Here is a 19,240-nt window from a genome sequence, read left to right on the forward strand (position 1 = left end):
GCTTACAGTAAGAAATTGTAAGTCATGCTTTCAGGAGAATAAAAATCAAAAGAAATGGGAACCGATAACACATTAAGGAGAATGGCCAGGTGCAGCTGAGACAGTGCATGGGGAAGCACTCACTCTCCACTCCCCTGTGCCAGTGAAATCAGAAAATAAATGCAGAAGCATTTGAGAAGCTCAGCAATCCCAAGCCCAATCCCACAGTAGATACTGGGATCAATTTAGAATACACAAATTTATGCAATCTGACCCCTCTTTGTGTTCTTTTTGTGTGAGAACATATACGAATACAGGGAGTCAGAAATCGACAAAATAGTACATAGTTCTCACCAAATGAACTGCTTTCCACATTCAACCCTTCACTGTCATTTGTAGGACCAATGGGACTGTCACATGCATCAATACAATGGTTTGGGGTGCATTAAAGATACTTATTATGAACTTGACCTCCTGTGATTCACCACCTTAAATAACTGGAAAGAGGAAGCGGTCCAGATGCCGTGTAATGTGGAGCTATCCCCCTCCACACAATCTCCAACATTGATCCAGGATCTCAAACCATGAAACTATGTTGGTGTGATAGTCTATGTACCATACAGCACGCACCCACACTGATACTTATCTAAAATGGTCTAAATAAAAGTCAGCCTGCCAGGTCTCTCCTAAATAAGCCATTCATTAGGTCCACAGAATTCAACATAAGATAGAACCAACCCTTCTTTCTTTAAGCAAACCAAACAAAAGATCACTGTCTGCTATTTAACAATGGGAAACAGCTGGCACAATAATTTTGATAATCAGAAAATGTGAATGGTGGTGCAGCAGGCCACCAGATTCTTTTTTACAATTTTATTAAAAGTTTATTACGGGGACAGGGAAGCACGCGGAGCAGGCTTCACATGAGCTTTAATACAGCAGCAGAAGTTAATTCTTCCTGAGGTGAGACCATCTGTTCCAGGTGATTTCTGTACAGGAAATGCAGCTTCCTGTGTATGAGGTGACATCTCAGGTATGTGACTGACTCATGGCAGAAATGCTCACACCTGGATTTTGCCCATTGTTGCAAATAATGCCTTGCCCAAGGGCATTTATTTCCTGATTTTAACCATGGTAATGCAGGCAATTGTCAAGCAAAGGCCAGGTATTTCCCTGTGCTAAAGGGAAAAATGAATAGAGTGAATAAACTGAATACCAGCACTCACTGAACAGCAAGAAGAACATTAGCTATACAGAACCTACCTCTGGTGACAGCTTGCAATTGGGCAAGCTTCAAATGGAAGTCCAGGCATAAATGAAACACAATATCAACTGAGGGGAAGGAGGCCCTCACCTGTTTTAACAGGGCTCTTCTGGGTATAAAATTAATATTTTTCTGTTTGGCCTGGATTCTCAGCATCAGATCACAATGTAGGTGCCTCTCCTGATCAGAAGGTAAGGGCATATTCATATTCAGAAGATTACATAGAAGTTACTGCACACAAACATGACATTTGGCCCAATTAGTCTATGCCTGTATTTATGTTCCACAAAAGTCGCCTCCCGCCCAACTTCATCTTATCCTATCCTCAACATACCCTTCTATTCTTTTCTTGGAATGGGTTTAACTTCGAGAGGAAATAAGGAAGCATGTTCCATTTCCACACTCAATACAATGCATATAAAATAGATAGACAAAGACAATCTGTAACTCAATCTCCTACCTGAAAGGTTACACATCCTACTGGAAGATATTTGCGATCTTCCAACATACTTAAGTACTCTGCTACTAATGCTGCTGAATGGACTAGACATTGCGCTGCTTCAGCACGATTGTTCCTCTCTGAATGTTTTCCAGCCATGTTTTGGAGCCAAGTTAGTCGCAGGTCTGGCGATGTCTGGTATCCTTTAGCGATTCTTCCAGGAGCAAATGAAAAACAAAATTATCATCACCGATAAACATCACGCCTGAAATTAAGGTATCACCAGCATTTTGTTTTTTTCTTCTTCTCCTACTCCCCCAACCACCAAATGTTCTTCTTTCCTCTCGTGAAGATGTTGATTCATCTCAACATGGCTCAACAAGTCCATCCACTCTTAGATATTATACTTTATCTTGGAGCCTAGTTATCAAGCAATGGCACACTGTTCAATCATGGACAGCATTGCAATTTGGTCCTTATTTGATGTCCATAGATGTGAAATTTTCACCCTGGGTCATCTGGTAGTAATCAGTAAACTGCCTTGCTTTCTTTTTATTTATTTTACCCAGAGCTACACAGGCCAATTGTAGCATCTTAGTGGCTTCCCTTCCTGAGATCAGTGCAGGGATCGTAGCCCTTCTGGTTGTAGGACTCAATTGCATGCCAGATGAAGCATTATGTTATTTGTACCAGAACTCTCCAGCCTGCTGGTTTGGTTATTTTACTTATTGACATCAGGCTATTGAGTCTACAGTTGCTAGTTGCCCAATGGATCAGTTCTTTTGTAATTTTAAAATAGGTAAATGTTTACTTTCATCTAGTTCCATATTTCTAATCTGATCTGCTTTTTGATTTTTTTTCTTGGACATAACATATCATTATCCATTACACACTACACAAGGCAGTTTATATAGTACAGAATGATGGCATGTATAATCCTGATAATTGGTTTGGGTTGGAGGTGAAGTGCATTGAGTAAATGTATGGTAGGTTTTGGCCTTAGCATGTGAACAGCCATATTCTGGTAAGGTGAACTACATCTTTCTTAAATAATGCTTCACTATTCTCACCACCACTGCTGCCATACTAGTACTTCACCCAAGTGATGTGTCCTGATATAGCTCAAGTTTGACAGAATTTATAGATGTTAGATGTTTTGCAAGGTTCAATTGGAAATTTCTAACACAGCCTATTAGGTTCACTGAAATTCTTGATTAGATAAAAAATTTTACATTGTAGAAATACCAACTCAGAGACTAATTTCTTCTACTCTGCTGAGTTGCTAACCTCAGATATATTGTGATGAGAAGCACAGGAAACTATGCTGGCATTTTTCTACCAAGTTAAAAAAAGAAGTCACTCCCATGTGCATCTGAGCTACTAACTTCACTGTTGGAGAGTATATAGGGGGTTTTAGTCCTCCATGCAAACAGCTGTAAGCTTGGTCAGAATATAAGCAGAGAAAGAAAAGGAAAATGTCAGAGCATACAGCACACCAGAGGTTGAAACCTCTTCAATCTCAGGCATGATGTGATGATGGTGGGTGAAACATCTCAGCCTGGGTTACTGTTCCAGATCCCTATTCAGTGATTCCTACTCTAAAGTGCACTTGTGGGTGTTGGGGGAGGGCAGAATGATGTTCACAAATCACAGTTAAATTACCTGTCAACACTCATGGCCCATGCTTACACATGGTTACTTGAGCGAGATACTGGGGGAGTGCTGGTACTTGTTGAACAGGCCCTTCAGAAAAGCTGGGATTAAAGGATGAATTTGGAGGAAGGACAGAAATGACCCCACATTGTCCATTTGAGAGCTGAACTACTTCAAGGTATACCTGTACATCAGATCAATGAGCATCTCTGGATCTTCTTGGTGTTCTTTCATTTTCACAGTGTCTGACAGGATCATGTGGAGATTGAAAACCAGATCTTGGACCTATAACAAAGAAATGATGAAAGGCATTATAATTAACAAACCCACCCCAACCCCACACATATCTAAACAGGGCTGATAGAACCATTTTCTGGAATTATTCGAGAGCCAGTCCAATCACAACAAAGAGAATGGTTACAGATGACCATTTCAACCAAAAGTCTGTCAAGTGAATAGCTGAATCAAGATTTGTTTTCTTTGGAAACAATATTGTATATGAAACATTAAAAAATTAACATGGGTTTTCCACTTCAGCCAATTATATGTCTTTATTCCAAAGTGAGAAACATGGCAAATATCTCACTTAACTAAGGGAGCATGCTATATCTACGAAGACCAGGCTTATTTCCTATAACCAGCACAATAGCAGATAATCAACAAATCAGATCTAAGTGAGCTAACCTTTCTTCAAGTACAAACTGCTTTAGGACCAGGCAGATAGAGTGCTATGATTTTTTTTTCCTATCCCACATATTACCATATTTCTAGGATATCTCTATTTCTCACCTATTCCCTGAAGTGCAAATTCATCATGACATGGTATGATACACTGACAGGCCTCTGGTACTGTGAAAACTCAGCATGGGATAGTGGAGTATTTATAAATGTAGGAGGGTAGTGTTGGGAAAGAAATTCTTACTTTGAAGGGGAATTTTTAATTAAATTATGAGAAAAGGGCATTGAAACACAGATAGTATAATTAGATAGAAAAACAGAAAATGCTGGAAATGCTTAGCAGGTCAGACAGCATCTGTGGAGAGAGAAACAGATGTTTCAGGTCTGTGACATTTCATCATCAGGAGCAGAGAGTTCTTCAATTGTCCTGGTCAATATCTATGTTTTCTTGCCAATATCATTAAAAATAGATTATCTGCTCATGTATCTCATTTCTGTTTGTGGGAACTTTGTGTTCAGATTGGCTGGCACATTTCCCTCCACTACAACTGTAACTATGTTTTAAAAGCACTTCATTTACTGTGAAGCACTTTGTGATTTTCTGCAGTTGTGATAGACACTACTATAACTATATAGATACCTGGTCTGGAAAGGTAGTTTCTCTCAGTTCCAAGTCTTCTTCAGCATATGTCAAAATTGTCTTTAAAGAGCGTCTAAGGAATTCTTCATTAAAATTCTGAGATGTTCCAACCAGTGAGGAAAGGGACATGGTTACCTGCATCTTCACCCTTGCAAAATTCTGTATTTAAAAAAGACACCAATTACGTCAACATTTTAATGCCACGGTTTTTAAAGGACAAAAGATAAGAAATGCATTATCTGAAGAGGTAAAACTAGGTTCAAACGTTGCTTACATTGCCAATCTCAAAGTTTTGCCTCATGAGGAGGTAGAGTGAGGCACTGGCATGTGCTCGGATTGTGCCAATACTGCTGCTGCAGTGTCGCAAAAGCCTTAGGCACAGATCAGCACACAGTTCTGTTTCTTCTTCAAAAAGGAGTTCAGGAAACTGTAACAACAGAAAAAAAAAATTAAACCTTTTCTGGCCTTCAATTCTTGAAGGTGATGTTTCATACTTTACCCAATATCAGCAAGTGCACTTTCTAGTAGAAGTCAGTGGACAGTGATCACAAGCAAGAACCTTACTGTTACACTTCAACTGATCCAGAGTATGATTTTACATTCTTTTAAATATTTCTTGATGAGCTATTTAATTGTTTTTAAAAAAGTACAAACACATTTAAAACATGGATAAAGTGTCACAAAGATTTCTTTACAATTCAGTAAAGGTGATACAACATATGGATCGATATAATTCCCTCAATACAGAGAAGCTGTAGTGATCACATCTAATATATTGTCAATAAATAATTCCTACAACCTAAAATTCAATAAGGTAATAGGCTTCCCCAACCCCAAAAGAGGGAAAAAGGAGAAGTCAACTTCTGAATTCCCCATTCCCATGCCTCTATTACTCAAGCACAACCAACTTAGAAAAAGGCAGGAACACAATCACATGAGAAATGTGATTCAGATCAACAAAACTTCTCCACAAACAGCGTATAATCAGTCCTACTATAGATTCCGCCTCATTATTCATTCCTTCGAAGAAAGGTTTTACAAACTTTCTGCCTACCCTGTCCTTAAGGTACATCAAGCAAATCTCCAAAATCTCATCCTAATCTATAAGATACATCCTTCACTAGCTGCCTTCTTTCCCATGACATTCCCATGGTCGCAACAACTGAGGAACCAACATGTGTACCTTAGGTGTCGATCATCCCCAAATATACTTCCAAACTCTTCACCCCATTCCTAACTAGGTTTCATAGTGTTCTTTTTGTTTGACTGATGCTTTCCAATTGAATTCTAGCCAATTAACCAAGGATGGTGGTGAATGCCAAAATAGGGTGCAACAATGTTGGAACAGAGGAGTAGAACTATCAACTTCTTGATTACTCACTTTTACAATTCCTTCCAAGATATTCTATAAGAATATCAATGGGAAAAGGAAAATCAGGGAAAAGTAGGGCCCATAAGGGGCCAATCTATGGGTGGAGCCAGATGACATCGCTAGAGTGTTGAATGAATACTTCGCCTTCGTCTTCACCCAAAAGAATGAGGATGAAGGAATTGAACTCCGGGGGGGTGGTGGTGGTGGTGGAGAGGAGGAGGAGACTCCGAGGTTCTTAAGCAAATTGATATAGGGAGTGACAAAGTATTGGAGGTGTTGGCAGGCTTAAAAGTGGACAAATCTCCAGGTCCGGATGATTTGTGTCCCAGACTGCTGAGGGAGGCAAGGGAGGAGATCGCAGGGGCTCTGACCCAAAATTTTAATACCTCTCTGGCCACCGGGGAGGTGCCAGATTGGAGAACAGCTAATGTGGTTCCGCTATTTAAGAAGGGTTGTAGAAATAAGCCAGGGAACTACAGGCCAGTGAGTCTCATGTCAGTGGTAGGGGAAACTATTGGAGAAAGTTCTGAAAGAGAGTAGCTATCTCCACTTGGAGAGGCAAGGTTTGATCAGGAATAGTCAGCATGGCTTTGTCAGAGGGAGGTCATGCCTAACAAATTTGATTGAACTTTTTGAGGAGGTGACCAGGTGTGTAGACGAGGGTAGTGCAGTTGATGTAGCTTATATGGATTTCAGCAAAGCCTTTGTCAAGGTCCCACGTGGGAGACTTATAAAGAAGGCAAATGCACATGGGTACAGGGTAATTTGATAAGGTGGATTCAAAATTGGCTTAGTTGTAGGAGGCAGAGGGTGATGACATAAGGATGCTTTAGTGACTGGAAGCCAGTGTCCAGTGGCGTATCACAGGGATCTGTGCTGGGTCCCCTATTATTTGTCATTTATATACACGACATAGATGACTATGTGGGGGGGTAGGATTAGTCAGTTTGTGGATGACACAAAGATTGGCCGGGTGGTTAACAGTGAAGTTGAGTGTTTTGGGCTACAGGAAGATATAGATGGGATGGTCAAATGCGCAGATAAGTGGCAGATGGAATTTAACCCTGAAAAGTGTGAGTTGATACACTTTGGAAGGAGTAATTTGACAAGGAAGTATTCAATGAACGGCATGACACTAGGAAGTTCTGAGGAACAAAGGGAGCTTGGCGTGTGTGTCCATAGATCTCTGAAGGGGGAGGGACATGTTAGTGGGATGGTGAAAAAGGCATATGGGACACTTGCCTTTATCAATCGAGGCACAGATTACAAAAGTAGGGAGGTCATGTTGGAGTTGTACAGAACCTTGGTGAGGCCACAGCTGGAGTACTGCGTGCAGTTCTGGTCTCCATATTATAGGAGGGATGTGATTGCACTGGAGGGGGTGCAGAGGAGATTCACCAGGATGTTGCCTGGGATGAAACGTTTAAGTTATGAAGAGAGGTTGGATAGACTTGGGTTGTTTTCATTGCAGCAGAGAAGACTGAGGGACGACCAGATCGAGGTGTACAAGATTGAGGGGCATGGACAGGGAGCAGCTGTTCCCCTTAGTTGAAGGGTTAGTCATGAGGAGACATAATTTCAAGGTGAGGGGCAGGAGGTTTAGGGAGGGATGTGAGGAAAAGCTTTTTTACCCAGAGGGTGCTGACGGTCTGGAATGTACTGCCTGGGAGGGTGGTGGAGGCGGGTTGCCTCACATCCTTTAAAAAGTACCTGGATGAGCACTTGGCACGTCATAACATTCAAGGCTACGGGCCAAGTGCTGGTAAATGGGATTAGGTCGGTAGGTCAGATGTTTCTCATGTGTCAGTGCAGACTTGATGGGCCGAAGGGCCTCTTCTGCACTGTGTGATTCTGTGACTTTCAGCTCAGGGCCAGCTTTCTTAGGGCAGCATTTTCTAATGACAAATTTTGAATAGTCAGAAAATTCTACTGAGGTTAACCCTCAGTAACATGTTCTGATATTAGTATAATTATCAAAAAAGGATTTAAAAAAAATATTATAGTGTTGATCATGGGAGGCCTGGAGCACGGCAGTGCCATTTAGCTGATCAAGGGACAGCCTAGGTTAAGTTTGCTGCTCAGGCACTTCGAATGGAAAACAAGATAATTTGGTCCTCAGGTCAATTAGAGGCTAATTACTGTTGGAATTTTTCTAGGTGGCTGTTGCATGGCTCTTTCCTTTGAAAAGAGGCCAGGTTACTTCAATGTCCAAAAAAGAGGAAGAAATTACTTGCTTATGTTCTCTTTTTGCACACTTAAATTTTCAGCTGTTATTTGTGGTGGTTTGTAACAAATGTTCTTAAAAACTGCTATCAGTAAGTTGATGATAAGCATACACTTTAGTTTCATTATGCTTTATTTTCAAATCACACTGACAAACATTTACACTAAACCAAGTTGATGTGATGCCATAGTGGCAATGTCACTGGACTAGTAATCCAGAGTAATGCTCTGGGGACATGGGTTCAAATCCCACCATGGCAGCTGGAATTAAACTCAATTAAAAGCTAGTCTCCGTAATGGTGTGATTCATCATCACCATAATGGTGACCATGAAACTACCATCGGTCAAAAATCTGCCATCCTTACCTGGTCTGGCTTACATGTGACTCCAGATTCTTAACTGCCATCTGAAATGGCATTGCAAGCCACTCAGTGCAAGGGCAATTAGAAATGGGCAACAAATGATGGCACTGCCATCAATGCCCACATTCCTTGAAGAATATAAATTATTTGGAACATTTTTTGCACTTCTAGGTCTGGTGTAGCATGTGCTCACTCCATTCTTCTTAGAATGCAAGTCTTAAACCACATCAGATCAGCTCCTATTTCTCACACCAGCCATTCCTGTGAGATTCTCCAAGTGAAACTGTCAATTTGGTGCCAATTTTATTTTAGCCTTGGCACCATGTCGTTAGGAACTGAGATGCAACAGTCCATAAGACAACAATAAGAGGATGTTTTTGTCCTTCTCTCGTGAATTGGATTCAATCCTAATGCTTGAGGACTTTTGATTTACTTTTCATCCATTTAGGGGGAAAGTTAATTTCACTGAAATTTGAGATTATGAATGGTATTGACAAAATTGCCATGTGGAAGAAGTTAAATACCAGGGGGCTAGTTAAAGATCAGTAAGTTAAAACTTAGAAGATTTGGCGGGAGTTTTTCACCAGGAGTATTAGACTTGTGGCTTTAGGTAGGTTACATGTCTAGTGTGCTGGGACAGACTTCAGTCATGGATTTAATAAGCAAAAAACATGTAGAAATACCAAAGTAAAGAGCCGAGTCCTGTAGCCATGACAGTACTGAGATCATCAACAAAGTGATGGAAGGTGTCCTTGATAGTGCTATCAAGCAGCACTTACTTGGTAATAACCTGCTCACTGACGCTTAGTTTGGGGTTCGCCAGGGTTATTCAGCTCCTGACCTCATTACAGCTTTGGTCAAAAAGAGCTGAACTCAAGAGGTGAGGTGACAGTGACTGCCTTTGACAACAAGGCAGCATTTGACCGAGTGTGGCATCAAGAAGCTCTAACAAAACTGGAGTCAATAGGAATCAGGTGGAAAACTTTCCACTGGTTGGAGTCATACCTAGAACAAAAGAAGATGGTTGTGGTTGCTGGAGATCAATCATCTCAGCCTCAGGACATCACTACAAGAGTGTCCTAGGCTCAGCTATCTTCAGCCTTTTCATAAATGACCTTCCATCCACCACAAGGTATGAAGTCGGGATGTTCGCTGACGATTGCACAATGTTCAGCACCATTTGTAATTCCTCAGACAATGAAGCAGCCCGTGTCCAAATGCAGCAAGGCCTGGACAACATTCAGGTTTGAGCTGATAAGTGGCAAGTAACATTCATGCCAGGCAATGACTATTTCCAACAGGAGAGAATCTAACCATTTCCCCATGACATTCAATGACATTACCATCATTGAATGCCCCACCACCAACATTCTGGGGGGCTGCCATTGACTAGAAACTGAACTGGACTAGCCATATAAACACTGTGGCTACAATAGCAGATCAGAGGTTGGGAATGACTCCCCAAAGTCTGTCCATCATCAAAAAGGCACAAGTCAGGAGTGTGATGGAATATTTTCCACTTGCCTGAATAAGTGCAGCTCCAACAACACTCAAGAAGCTCAACACCATCCAGGACAAAGCAGCCCACTTGACTGGCACCCTATCCACCATCTTAAACATCGACTTCCTCCAACCAATGGCAGCTGTGTGTACCATCTACAAGATGCACTGCAACAATTCAATAAGGATCCTTCGACAGCACGTTCCAAACCCACAACCTCTAACACATAAAAGGACAGCAGATGCATGGGAACACCACCATGTGCAAATTCCCCTCCAAGCCACACCCCATCCTGACTTGGAGCTATATTGTCGTTCCTTCACTGTCGCTGGATCAAAATCCTGAAACTCCCTACCTAACAGCTCTTTGGGTGTACTTACACCACATGGACTGTAGCGTTTCAAGGCGGCGGATTACCACCACCTTCTCAAGGGCAACTAGGGTTGGACAATAAATACTGGCCTAACCAGCGACACCCACATCCCTTGACAGTGAAAAAAACAAAGTTGGCATAACTTAGAAAGTAGTGATTAGTTGATGCTAATCCTGGACCTTGAAAGTCTAAAGAGTATAGGAGGACACAAAGACTGAGAGAGAGCAATAGCAGTATTGATAGAACGCAAAAAGAGAGAGAAAGGTTACAATAGGAAATCACTGGAAGTTAACAGATAAGAAAAGGAATCATTGCAAGCTTTATTTATATCCTGTCTAGCGATGCCTATGAAGAAAGTTGAGATGGGAAAAAGTAGAAAAAATGAAGGAGGAAATATTAAAGACGGATGTAACAATAGATGTGTGGGACTTTCATCCGAAGTCAGAGAAAATTATGAAGCCTTGGGTGTTGATAGATGATGGGTGACTAAAGTTGGAGCCATTGAAGGTAAGAGATTTTGATTTGATTTGCTAAAACAAATGAAGAAGCAAATTATTTGAAATATTTCCATCATCTTATGGAGGAGCTTGGGAGAGATCAAGGACTGTTGATACAGCCATTGCACTGAGAACTAACAGTTGTAAAAGCTGAGGGTATGTAAGTTTCACAAATGTAGGCCGGGATTTTTTGTGCCGACCAGCTCGGTCGGTGCGCTCAGTGGTATATGCAGACAATATGGCAAGAAGGCCAAAAATTGGTTTCACGACATTGTGAAACCAGTTTGTGATCATCCGCTCTGCCTGCTGATAGTGGGCTGCGTTCCCCGCCATTGGACGTCGGGAACCCCATTGTAATACATCAGCATATCATTATAGGGCCAGCCGACCGGACTCATACCCCACCGCTGGGTCATCTGCCCACGTCGGTGGGAAAACACGCCAATATGTTTCACAACACCATATATAAGGCTTGCTCTTCACTTGGGACTTGTTTATCTACCTTGCTTTGGGCAGCACTCGCAGTCACCAGTGCCAGCCTTCACAGACAGCACCACATCACTTTTAGGAGGACTCACGGGCAGGTATCTACCTACCAGATCATCCATTTGTGGGTAGCTTTTCAACGGCTGCAGGGCAAGGTCTTGCTTGGGGAAGGGGGAGAAGTGGCCTCAGGCAAGGGAAGAGGCTGCAAGACGATGGCTGTACTTGGGAGGGAGAGATCCCAGGGTGTTTGCGGGGCACATGTTGATCTGTGCAAATGGCCTCAAGATGATGAGGGCTGAGGAGGCAGTCTCCAGGAGAGATGAGGCCAGATGGATACGTGAGGGTACGTTTGTGAGAATGGGTGGTCATTGTCCCTTGAGCTGGCAGTGATGGGTTGAGTGTGAGTTTAGGGTGATGAGATGGTTCCCAAACCCTGGCTGCATGGAAGAGATCATTCATCATCTATTTGCATTGGATGGCCAATCTCTTCTGTCCATCACAGGCACTGATCACCACTGCCATCGCCTACCAAGCTGGAGTGTTAATGTAGCTGCCCCTAGAAGACATCACAGCGAGCCTCTCCAACATCCAAAAAGCGTTTGAGGGCTGCAGTCTTCTTGCCTTTTGGGGCCATGTCTTCTTTGCTGCAGTCCTGGGCTAGAAGCACTGACCACAACTGGACTTTAAATGTGCTGCCTGGCATGATGAAGGGGTGAGGTGACGGAGTGGTAGGTGAATCAGAGCCTGCCCACCATCAAAATGGCATGTATCCTGGGAATGCATAAGTAATGCGGTGAGTTTGGAATGATACGGTGTGAAAAGCCGCCATTGTGGCTGGTGGGTAAAACATCGTTTTAGTGCGAATCTAGGACAATTCTGCCTGTTGCATGGAATTATCAGCATAGGTGTGAACGGGATTTTATTGAGTGGAGCAGGTCATTAATGTGAAGAAGGAAGAACGATAAAGAGGACAGAGCTCCAAGAAATGCTCAAGCTAATAGAAAAAGTTAGAAGTGGATTGAGGGGTCTGAGGAAATATGGAAATGAGATGGACATATGGAACATAATGACCTTTCCCCATTCCTATGAAATACTACATTCGGAAATATTTGAATGTAAATATCAAAGTATCAAATAAACAACCATACCAATTTGACCAGTAATTTGCCAAAATGGGGCAGCTTTTTTTAAAAAGTGCAGCGAGATGCAAAAATGTGTTAACAGTCAAGTCCTTCTATGCTTGAGCTGATGGATTACATTGATTTGGCTGCATATTGACTGTCAATCACAACCAAGTTTGTTTACAGAACATTTAACTACTGCTGTTGCATCCACATTTCACCAGAACTGCAATTCCATATTGCTCAGAGCTCCAATTCCAAGGTTGCCAAGCAGGTTGGTGTTGTCAGGTCTGGGATCCAGTACTGTTACTTCTTGATTTCATGATCTCAAATGAGAGAAAGCAAGAGGGTGACTTTGGATTATCTCAGCTTTGGTAGAATGAATGAAAATGTTCCAATAAAGCCAAATAACCTATTAAAACTGTCAGTCCAATGATTTTTAATTCCTCTTCCGAGGAATGACATGATACCCACTTAATAATAATTTAGAGTGGTGTCACTGAAACCAGTTCAACATGAATCGCAGGGAACAAATCAGTGTCTTATCTTTATTTGGTGTAGTGTGTTGTAGCATTCTGGAGAGTAGCCCTTGATCAAATATTGTTTGGACTGTGATCTTCAATAAAAAGTTAATAACATTTATCAAAAGTATTGTGACACCTACTTTAGATACTAAGGCTCTCTGGGTGGCAAAACAATGTTGTAGGTAAAGTGCACTCTGGTTACAGGCCATAGTATGTAGAAGAACCTTCAGGACACCTCCAAGCACACTCTCTTTGGACTCTGTCACTGAAACAGTCTGAACATGTAGAAGGTAAAGATTAAAAATAAAACAATTATTAAATATTTGACAAGTTTTAAATAAAAATGCTTTACATAATTAACACTGAGGTTATCCTACTGTTACAACTTTGTAAATCATTTTTCAAAATTAATTAGTGTGCTGATTATATAAAGGATGCTAGTGTGGGGAGTCAGAAAACATCATTAAGGTGCTTAGATGTCAGCTATGGAATGGGTTAGATGTAAAACTGTCCCAACGCTATCCCAATGATCATTCCGATGAAAGGGAGAACACAACAGTAGATACAGATCTCTCTAATCTGTCCCAAAATTCTAACCCTCAAAAGAGCATCCTCTATAGCATCAATTTGACCTATCTATTTCTTATAGGACATTTCTGGTCTTTCAGAGAGATTTCCATTTTTATCTGAGTACAGGGGAAGTTTAATACCTTGTGTTTATGCATGCTAAGAAATGATTTGAGATTGGCCCAATTCCATTTCACATGGGACCCTTACAGCTGACAGAGAAAGACTTTCAACTTATCAACCAGGGCAGAACTTGAACGTGGTTTCCAAAGGTGAAGGCACAGTAGTCTAGGTTTTCCTATTAATATTACGTCAACCCAATTGCCAATAAATCTAGGTCAGTGTGTTAATTCATAGGGATAAATGTTTGAAAAGGTGCCAAAGAGCATGCCAATCGTGGAAAATGTCTAAACTCTCCCATGATTACTTCCCCATCACCACAGTTTTTCTCGTAGCCATTTCCTGTTCTCTTACCTGAACAATTATTTCCAAAGTGTCCAAAATAATAAGGTTTGCCTCTGTTGCGAGGTTACCATCAATCAATGCCTCATGTTCCAACTCAGCCCTTGATCTGTCACATACAAATATCCTGTCAGAAAAGGTTCAGATTCTTGCTTTAGATATATAAATGTTATGATCTGATTTAAAAGTTACGGTTAAGAATGCAGATTGCCTGATCTATAAAAGTATCAAGTTGTGCTTTTTCACCTTAGTCTTTCTATGTGCCAGAAATGTGCAAAGCAAAATTAATCTTTGAAAGTATTACATTTTAATCTGTTTTGTCTTCAATTTGATTCTTTGTGCTCTTGTAAGGATTTACTAGTTCTGTGGAATAGTGCAGCATACAGATATACTTCAGCATCTCAGTAAATGTGTGGGCCTAAACAGTGAGTGGGGCAGGCTATTCCATCATGGCAGAAGCAAAGCCAGACCCATTCGTGATCATTTTGTCTCTCTGTACATCTGCTTGAAACTTGAAAACAATTTGAAATGATAACCCCGCTTAATGTTCGCTTTTTAGTTTTTGACAAGGAGACAAAAAATAAGTTTCTTGTATTTCCTTGGTTGAGATGTGTTAATTAACTCTGGGTTTAAATCCAGGAATTTGCTGATCTATATAGCTCAGTTCCGCACATTGCAGTGCACTTACACACTGACCCACCAGGAGAAATGAAAAGTATGAAATTTAGTTAGCAATTTAGCAACAAAGCACAGGCTCTGCCAATGTCATGTCAAAACTGGGAGACCAAAAAAAGCAATATAATCTGCAGATGAGAAAGCAAAATGATTTTTTCTACAATAGAAGGAGCTCTATTTCTGAAACAGTCAGTCAATATAACTTCCACAATGCCTTCAATCATCAAACTACAGTAGTTGTATCTTTCCAACGACATCACCTTTGTTGTAATATGACAACTATGTTGCTCAATACCTATCTCCTTTTTCTGCAAAACATATCTATTATCTTCAATTGTTATTAAATACCAAGGTTATGATTGCCCCAAAGCATAAGAGTGATAACTTTAATGTTTTGGCTTGACCACATGCACCCTTTTAGCTTCAGTTGTAAGATGGTCTTTGATCCCTTTTGGATTCACTTTAGTTTAAGTACACACAGATCAATGGAATTCACTCCAAAACCATGGGTAAATAAAAATCTCAAATCACAACATACTGACTGCATCTTTATTCTGATCCCGTATCAGGGAACTTCTTCTGTATTTATCCTACACTTTGCTGTCCAAGAAGTAAATCTTTTGGGATGTTTCTGAATGATGCATTGATAAAATATCTTCGACACTACCTCAGTTTTTTCCAGCATTTCCAAATTGTGGAACACCTATGATTAAAGCACCATCATGGGGTGGAAGAAAGGATGGGAACAAAGCCAAATAAAATTCAGGCAGTTGCCATTAAGTGGTGACAAATTCAGGTTTTGAAGACTGGACATTAGGGTTTGCCCTTTTGGGACAACGATGAGGAGGAATTTTTTTCTTTCAGAGGGTTGTGCGACTTTGGAACTTTCTATCTCCAAAGGGAGTGGAGATGGGGTCACTGAATATTTTTAAGGCAGAGGTAGATTGATTCTTGTTAGGCTAAGGAATTAAAGGTTATTGAAGGTAGATGGGAATGTGGAACTCGAAAGACAAAAAGATCAGCTATGATCTTACTGAATGGTGGAGCAGGCTGGATGGGCCAAATGGCCTACTCCTGCTCCTATTTCACATGTTGATATGGATGGAAAAGACTGAGGGATGTAAAATATTTCATAATGTAGTGCTCCTGGGAAAGAATAAGATGGAGTCGAAGCCAAGGATGAAAGAGGTTTAACAGGAATGGCATAAAGTAGTGCATTTTCATTTCAGGAATGTTCAGAGAAGTAATTATTGTAGCACAATAAAATAGAGACATTCTGAAGAGGAGGGAGAGAGGCAAGGAGAGGAGTTAGAGAGACAGGGAGAGGTGTTAGAGAGGCAAGGGGGAGGGAGAGAGGCAAAGGGGAGATGAAGAGGCGAGGAGGGGAGAGGGGGTAGAGGGGCAAGAGGCAAGAGAGGGGCAAGGGGGAGGAGAGGGGCAAGGGGGAGGAGAGGGGCAAGGGTGAGGAGAGCAAGGGGGAATTGCGAGCAGGATGGAAGAGAGGAAAAGGGGGAGGAGGGGGCAAGGATGAGGAGGAACAAAGATGAGGTGGGGGTAAGACTGAGGAGAGGGGGAGAGGCAAGGGGCAGGAGAGTATCAAGGGGAGGAGAGGGGCAAGGGAGAGGAGGGGGAAGGGGAAGGGGGAGGAGGGGTAAGGGCCTAGGCAATTGAAGGCATGGCCACCAATGGTGAAGCAAATATAATTGGGAATGTACAAGAAGCAAAATTAGAGGAGTGCAGATATTTCGGGACGGTTATGGGGTTGGAGTAAATTACAGAGATAGGGAGGGGCAAGGCCATGGAGGGATTTGAAAACAAGGATGAGAATATTAAAATTAAGAAGTTGCTTGACCAGAAGCCAGTGTAAGTCAGCAAGCACAGGGGTGATAGGGGAATGGGACTTATTGCGAGCTAAGTCGTTGGCAGCAGAATTTTGGATGAACTCAAGTTTATGGAGGGAGACCTCTGGACTGCAGTGGTTCAAGACAGCTCACCACCACCTTCTCAAGGATAATTAGAAATGGGCATCAAATGTTGGCCTAGCCAGCAACCCCCCATCTCATGAAAAAATACAACAATAAAGAATTCAGCAATGCACAGCAAAATTAGTGAAAGTCTGGCTGTAATGTGGGAGACCAGTCAGGAGTGTATTGGAATAGTCAAGTCTTGAGGTAACTAAGGCATGGATAGGGTTTCAGTGGTAGCTGAACTGAAACAGGGCTGATGTTGACTGATGTCCCGAAGGTGGAAATTGATGGCCTTAGTGATGGCACAAATATGATCAAACGTGACACCAAGGTTGCAAATAGGCTGACTTAATCTCAGACTGTTGCCAGGGAGGGGGATGAATTCAATAACTAGGTTGGAACAGGACTGAAAACAATGGCTTCAGTCTTCCCAATATTTAATTAGGGGAAATTGCTGTTCATCCTGTGCTGGATGTCAGATTAGCAGTCTGATAATTTAGCAACAGTGGAAGAGTCAAGAAAGATGGCGGTAGGGCAGAGTGTCAGCAGTGTACACATGAAAACTAATACTGTGCCTTCGATGGTGTCGCCAAGGGGCAGCATGTAGATAAGAAATAGGAGGGGGTCAAGAATAGATCTTTGGAGGATACCAGAGGTAACGATGTGGAAGCAAGAAGAGAAGCTGATTCTCTGGCCATGATTATATAGTTAAAAATGGAACCACACGAGAGTAGCACCACCCAGCTGAATGATAATGGATGAAAACTTACCCTGTTCAAGAATAAAAGAGAAATGTTGGAGCCTGCTTTGATGGTTAGACTTCATTGTTGACGCAAAAGAGGAAACCAAGTTCTTGGAGGCAGCTTTCGCAATGGGAAAAAAGTGGGACTTCCATTGGAGGCAAAAGGAAAAAGTGAAGCGAACAAATAAAGCGTTGGACTGCATGCTTGAAGGAACAAAAGCAGATTTCCAATAATGCACCGAAAGATTAAGGTGCAGGAGCTGGAACTATGTTGCCATTCCTTCACTGTCATGGGATCAAAAAACTGGAACTCTCTTTCCAGCAGCACTGTGGGTGTGCCTGCACCACATGGACTGCAGTGGTTCAAGACAGCTCACCACCACCTTCTCAAGGATAATTAGAAATGGGCATCAAATGTTGGCCTAGCCAGCAACCCCCCATCTCATGAAAAAATACAACAATAAAGAATTCAGCAATGCACAGCAAAATTAGTGAAAGTCTGGCTGTAATTATGAAATGCATGAACCTTAGGGAGGGTATTAAGTAGTCCCCTACTTGAGCATCTTAGTGGGAATGAGCAGCTTCCCCATAGTCTCTGCAACTCAAGTCGCCCGGGATCCGCTCACTAATCAGTTTTCTGTTTTGAATACTGGTGACGGGGTTGATTCCTCGGAGGAGTGCAGTCAGAGCCAGGTTTGTGGCACCACAAGCAGCTGTGCTGTACAGGAGCAGAGGAAGAAGAGGAGAAGAGCAGTAGTGATAGGGGATTTGTTAGTTAGGGGAACAAACAGGTAGTTTTGTGGCCGTGGACATGATTCCAGGATGCTATATTGCCTTTCTGATGCCAGGTCAAGGATGTCACGGAGCGGCTGAAGGGCATTCTTCTGGGGGAGGGTAATCATCCAGAGGTCATCGTCCATGTTGGTACCAATGAATTAGGTGGGAAAGGGGATGAGGTCCTGAAAGCAGATTTCAGGGAGCTAGGAAGGAGATAGAAAAGCAGGACCTGTAAGGTAAAGCAGTAATCTCAGGATTACTCCCAGTCCAATGTGCAAGTGAGTATAGGAATAGGAAAATTGAGCAATTGAACACGTGACTGGCGTAGGAGGGAGGGCATTATATTTCTGAGGCATTGGGACTGGTTCTGGGGAAGTTGGGACCTGTACAAGCCAGACAGTCTACACCTGAACAGGACCAGATGAATATCCTCGCAGGGAAATTTGCTAGTGCTGTTGGGGGGGTTTAAACTAGTTTGGCAGGGGGCTGGGAACCTGATGGCAAATTCAGGGCAGGGAATGGGAGATGGAGAATTAGTGAGTGACTCTGAAAGACAGAAGAAGCACAGATTAAAAAGCGTACAGCACAGGAATTTGGAAGTGTTAAAAGATATATGTAAATACAAGGAGTATAGCAAACAAAGCCAATGAGCTGAGGGCACAGATAGACACATGGCAGCATGATATCATTGCTACAATAGAAACTTGGCTTAAAGAGGTGCAAAAATGGCAGCTCAGCATCCCTGGATATAGAGTTTTAATGCAGGATAGGGAGGGAGATTAAAAAAAGGTGGGGGTGTAGTATTATTGGCTAAAAAAACAATTACAGCTGTGAGGAGGGATGATATACTAAATGAAGCATCAAGTGAGGCCATATGAGCTCAGAAATAAAAAAGGGGCAGCCACATTACTAGAAGTGTACTATAGACCCCCAAATA

General features: G+C 42.0%; 1 protein-coding gene across 15 annotated transcripts in view; it reads right to left on the reverse strand.

The window, feature by feature from the left end:
- dock7 (dedicator of cytokinesis 7) overlaps positions 1 to 19,240 on the reverse strand; it is a 183,625-nt gene that overhangs the window by 22,722 nt on the left and 141,663 nt on the right. For 8 of the 15 annotated variants that reach the window (XM_041208327.1, XM_041208326.1, XM_041208323.1 and 5 more), the window contains 6 exons: positions 14,155 to 14,251; positions 13,254 to 13,388; positions 4,928 to 5,080; positions 4,654 to 4,812; positions 3,520 to 3,620; positions 1,704 to 1,896 (listed from right to left, as the gene is read on the reverse strand). In XM_041208327.1, the coding sequence (XP_041064261.1) occupies positions 1,704 to 1,896; positions 3,520 to 3,620; positions 4,654 to 4,812; positions 4,928 to 5,080; positions 13,254 to 13,388; positions 14,155 to 14,251 (838 nt within the window). Of the gene's footprint in view, positions 1 to 1,703; positions 1,897 to 3,519; positions 3,621 to 4,653; positions 4,813 to 4,927; positions 5,081 to 13,253; positions 13,389 to 14,154; positions 14,270 to 19,240 lie in introns of all 15 variants that reach the window. The other 7 variants (XM_041208313.1, XM_041208324.1, XM_041208319.1 and 4 more) reach the window with 1 other exon arrangement.

Source organism: Carcharodon carcharias, chromosome 16, assembly GCF_017639515.1.
Source record: "Carcharodon carcharias isolate sCarCar2 chromosome 16, sCarCar2.pri, whole genome shotgun sequence".
NCBI classification, from domain to species: Eukaryota; Metazoa; Chordata; class Chondrichthyes; order Lamniformes; family Lamnidae; genus Carcharodon; species Carcharodon carcharias.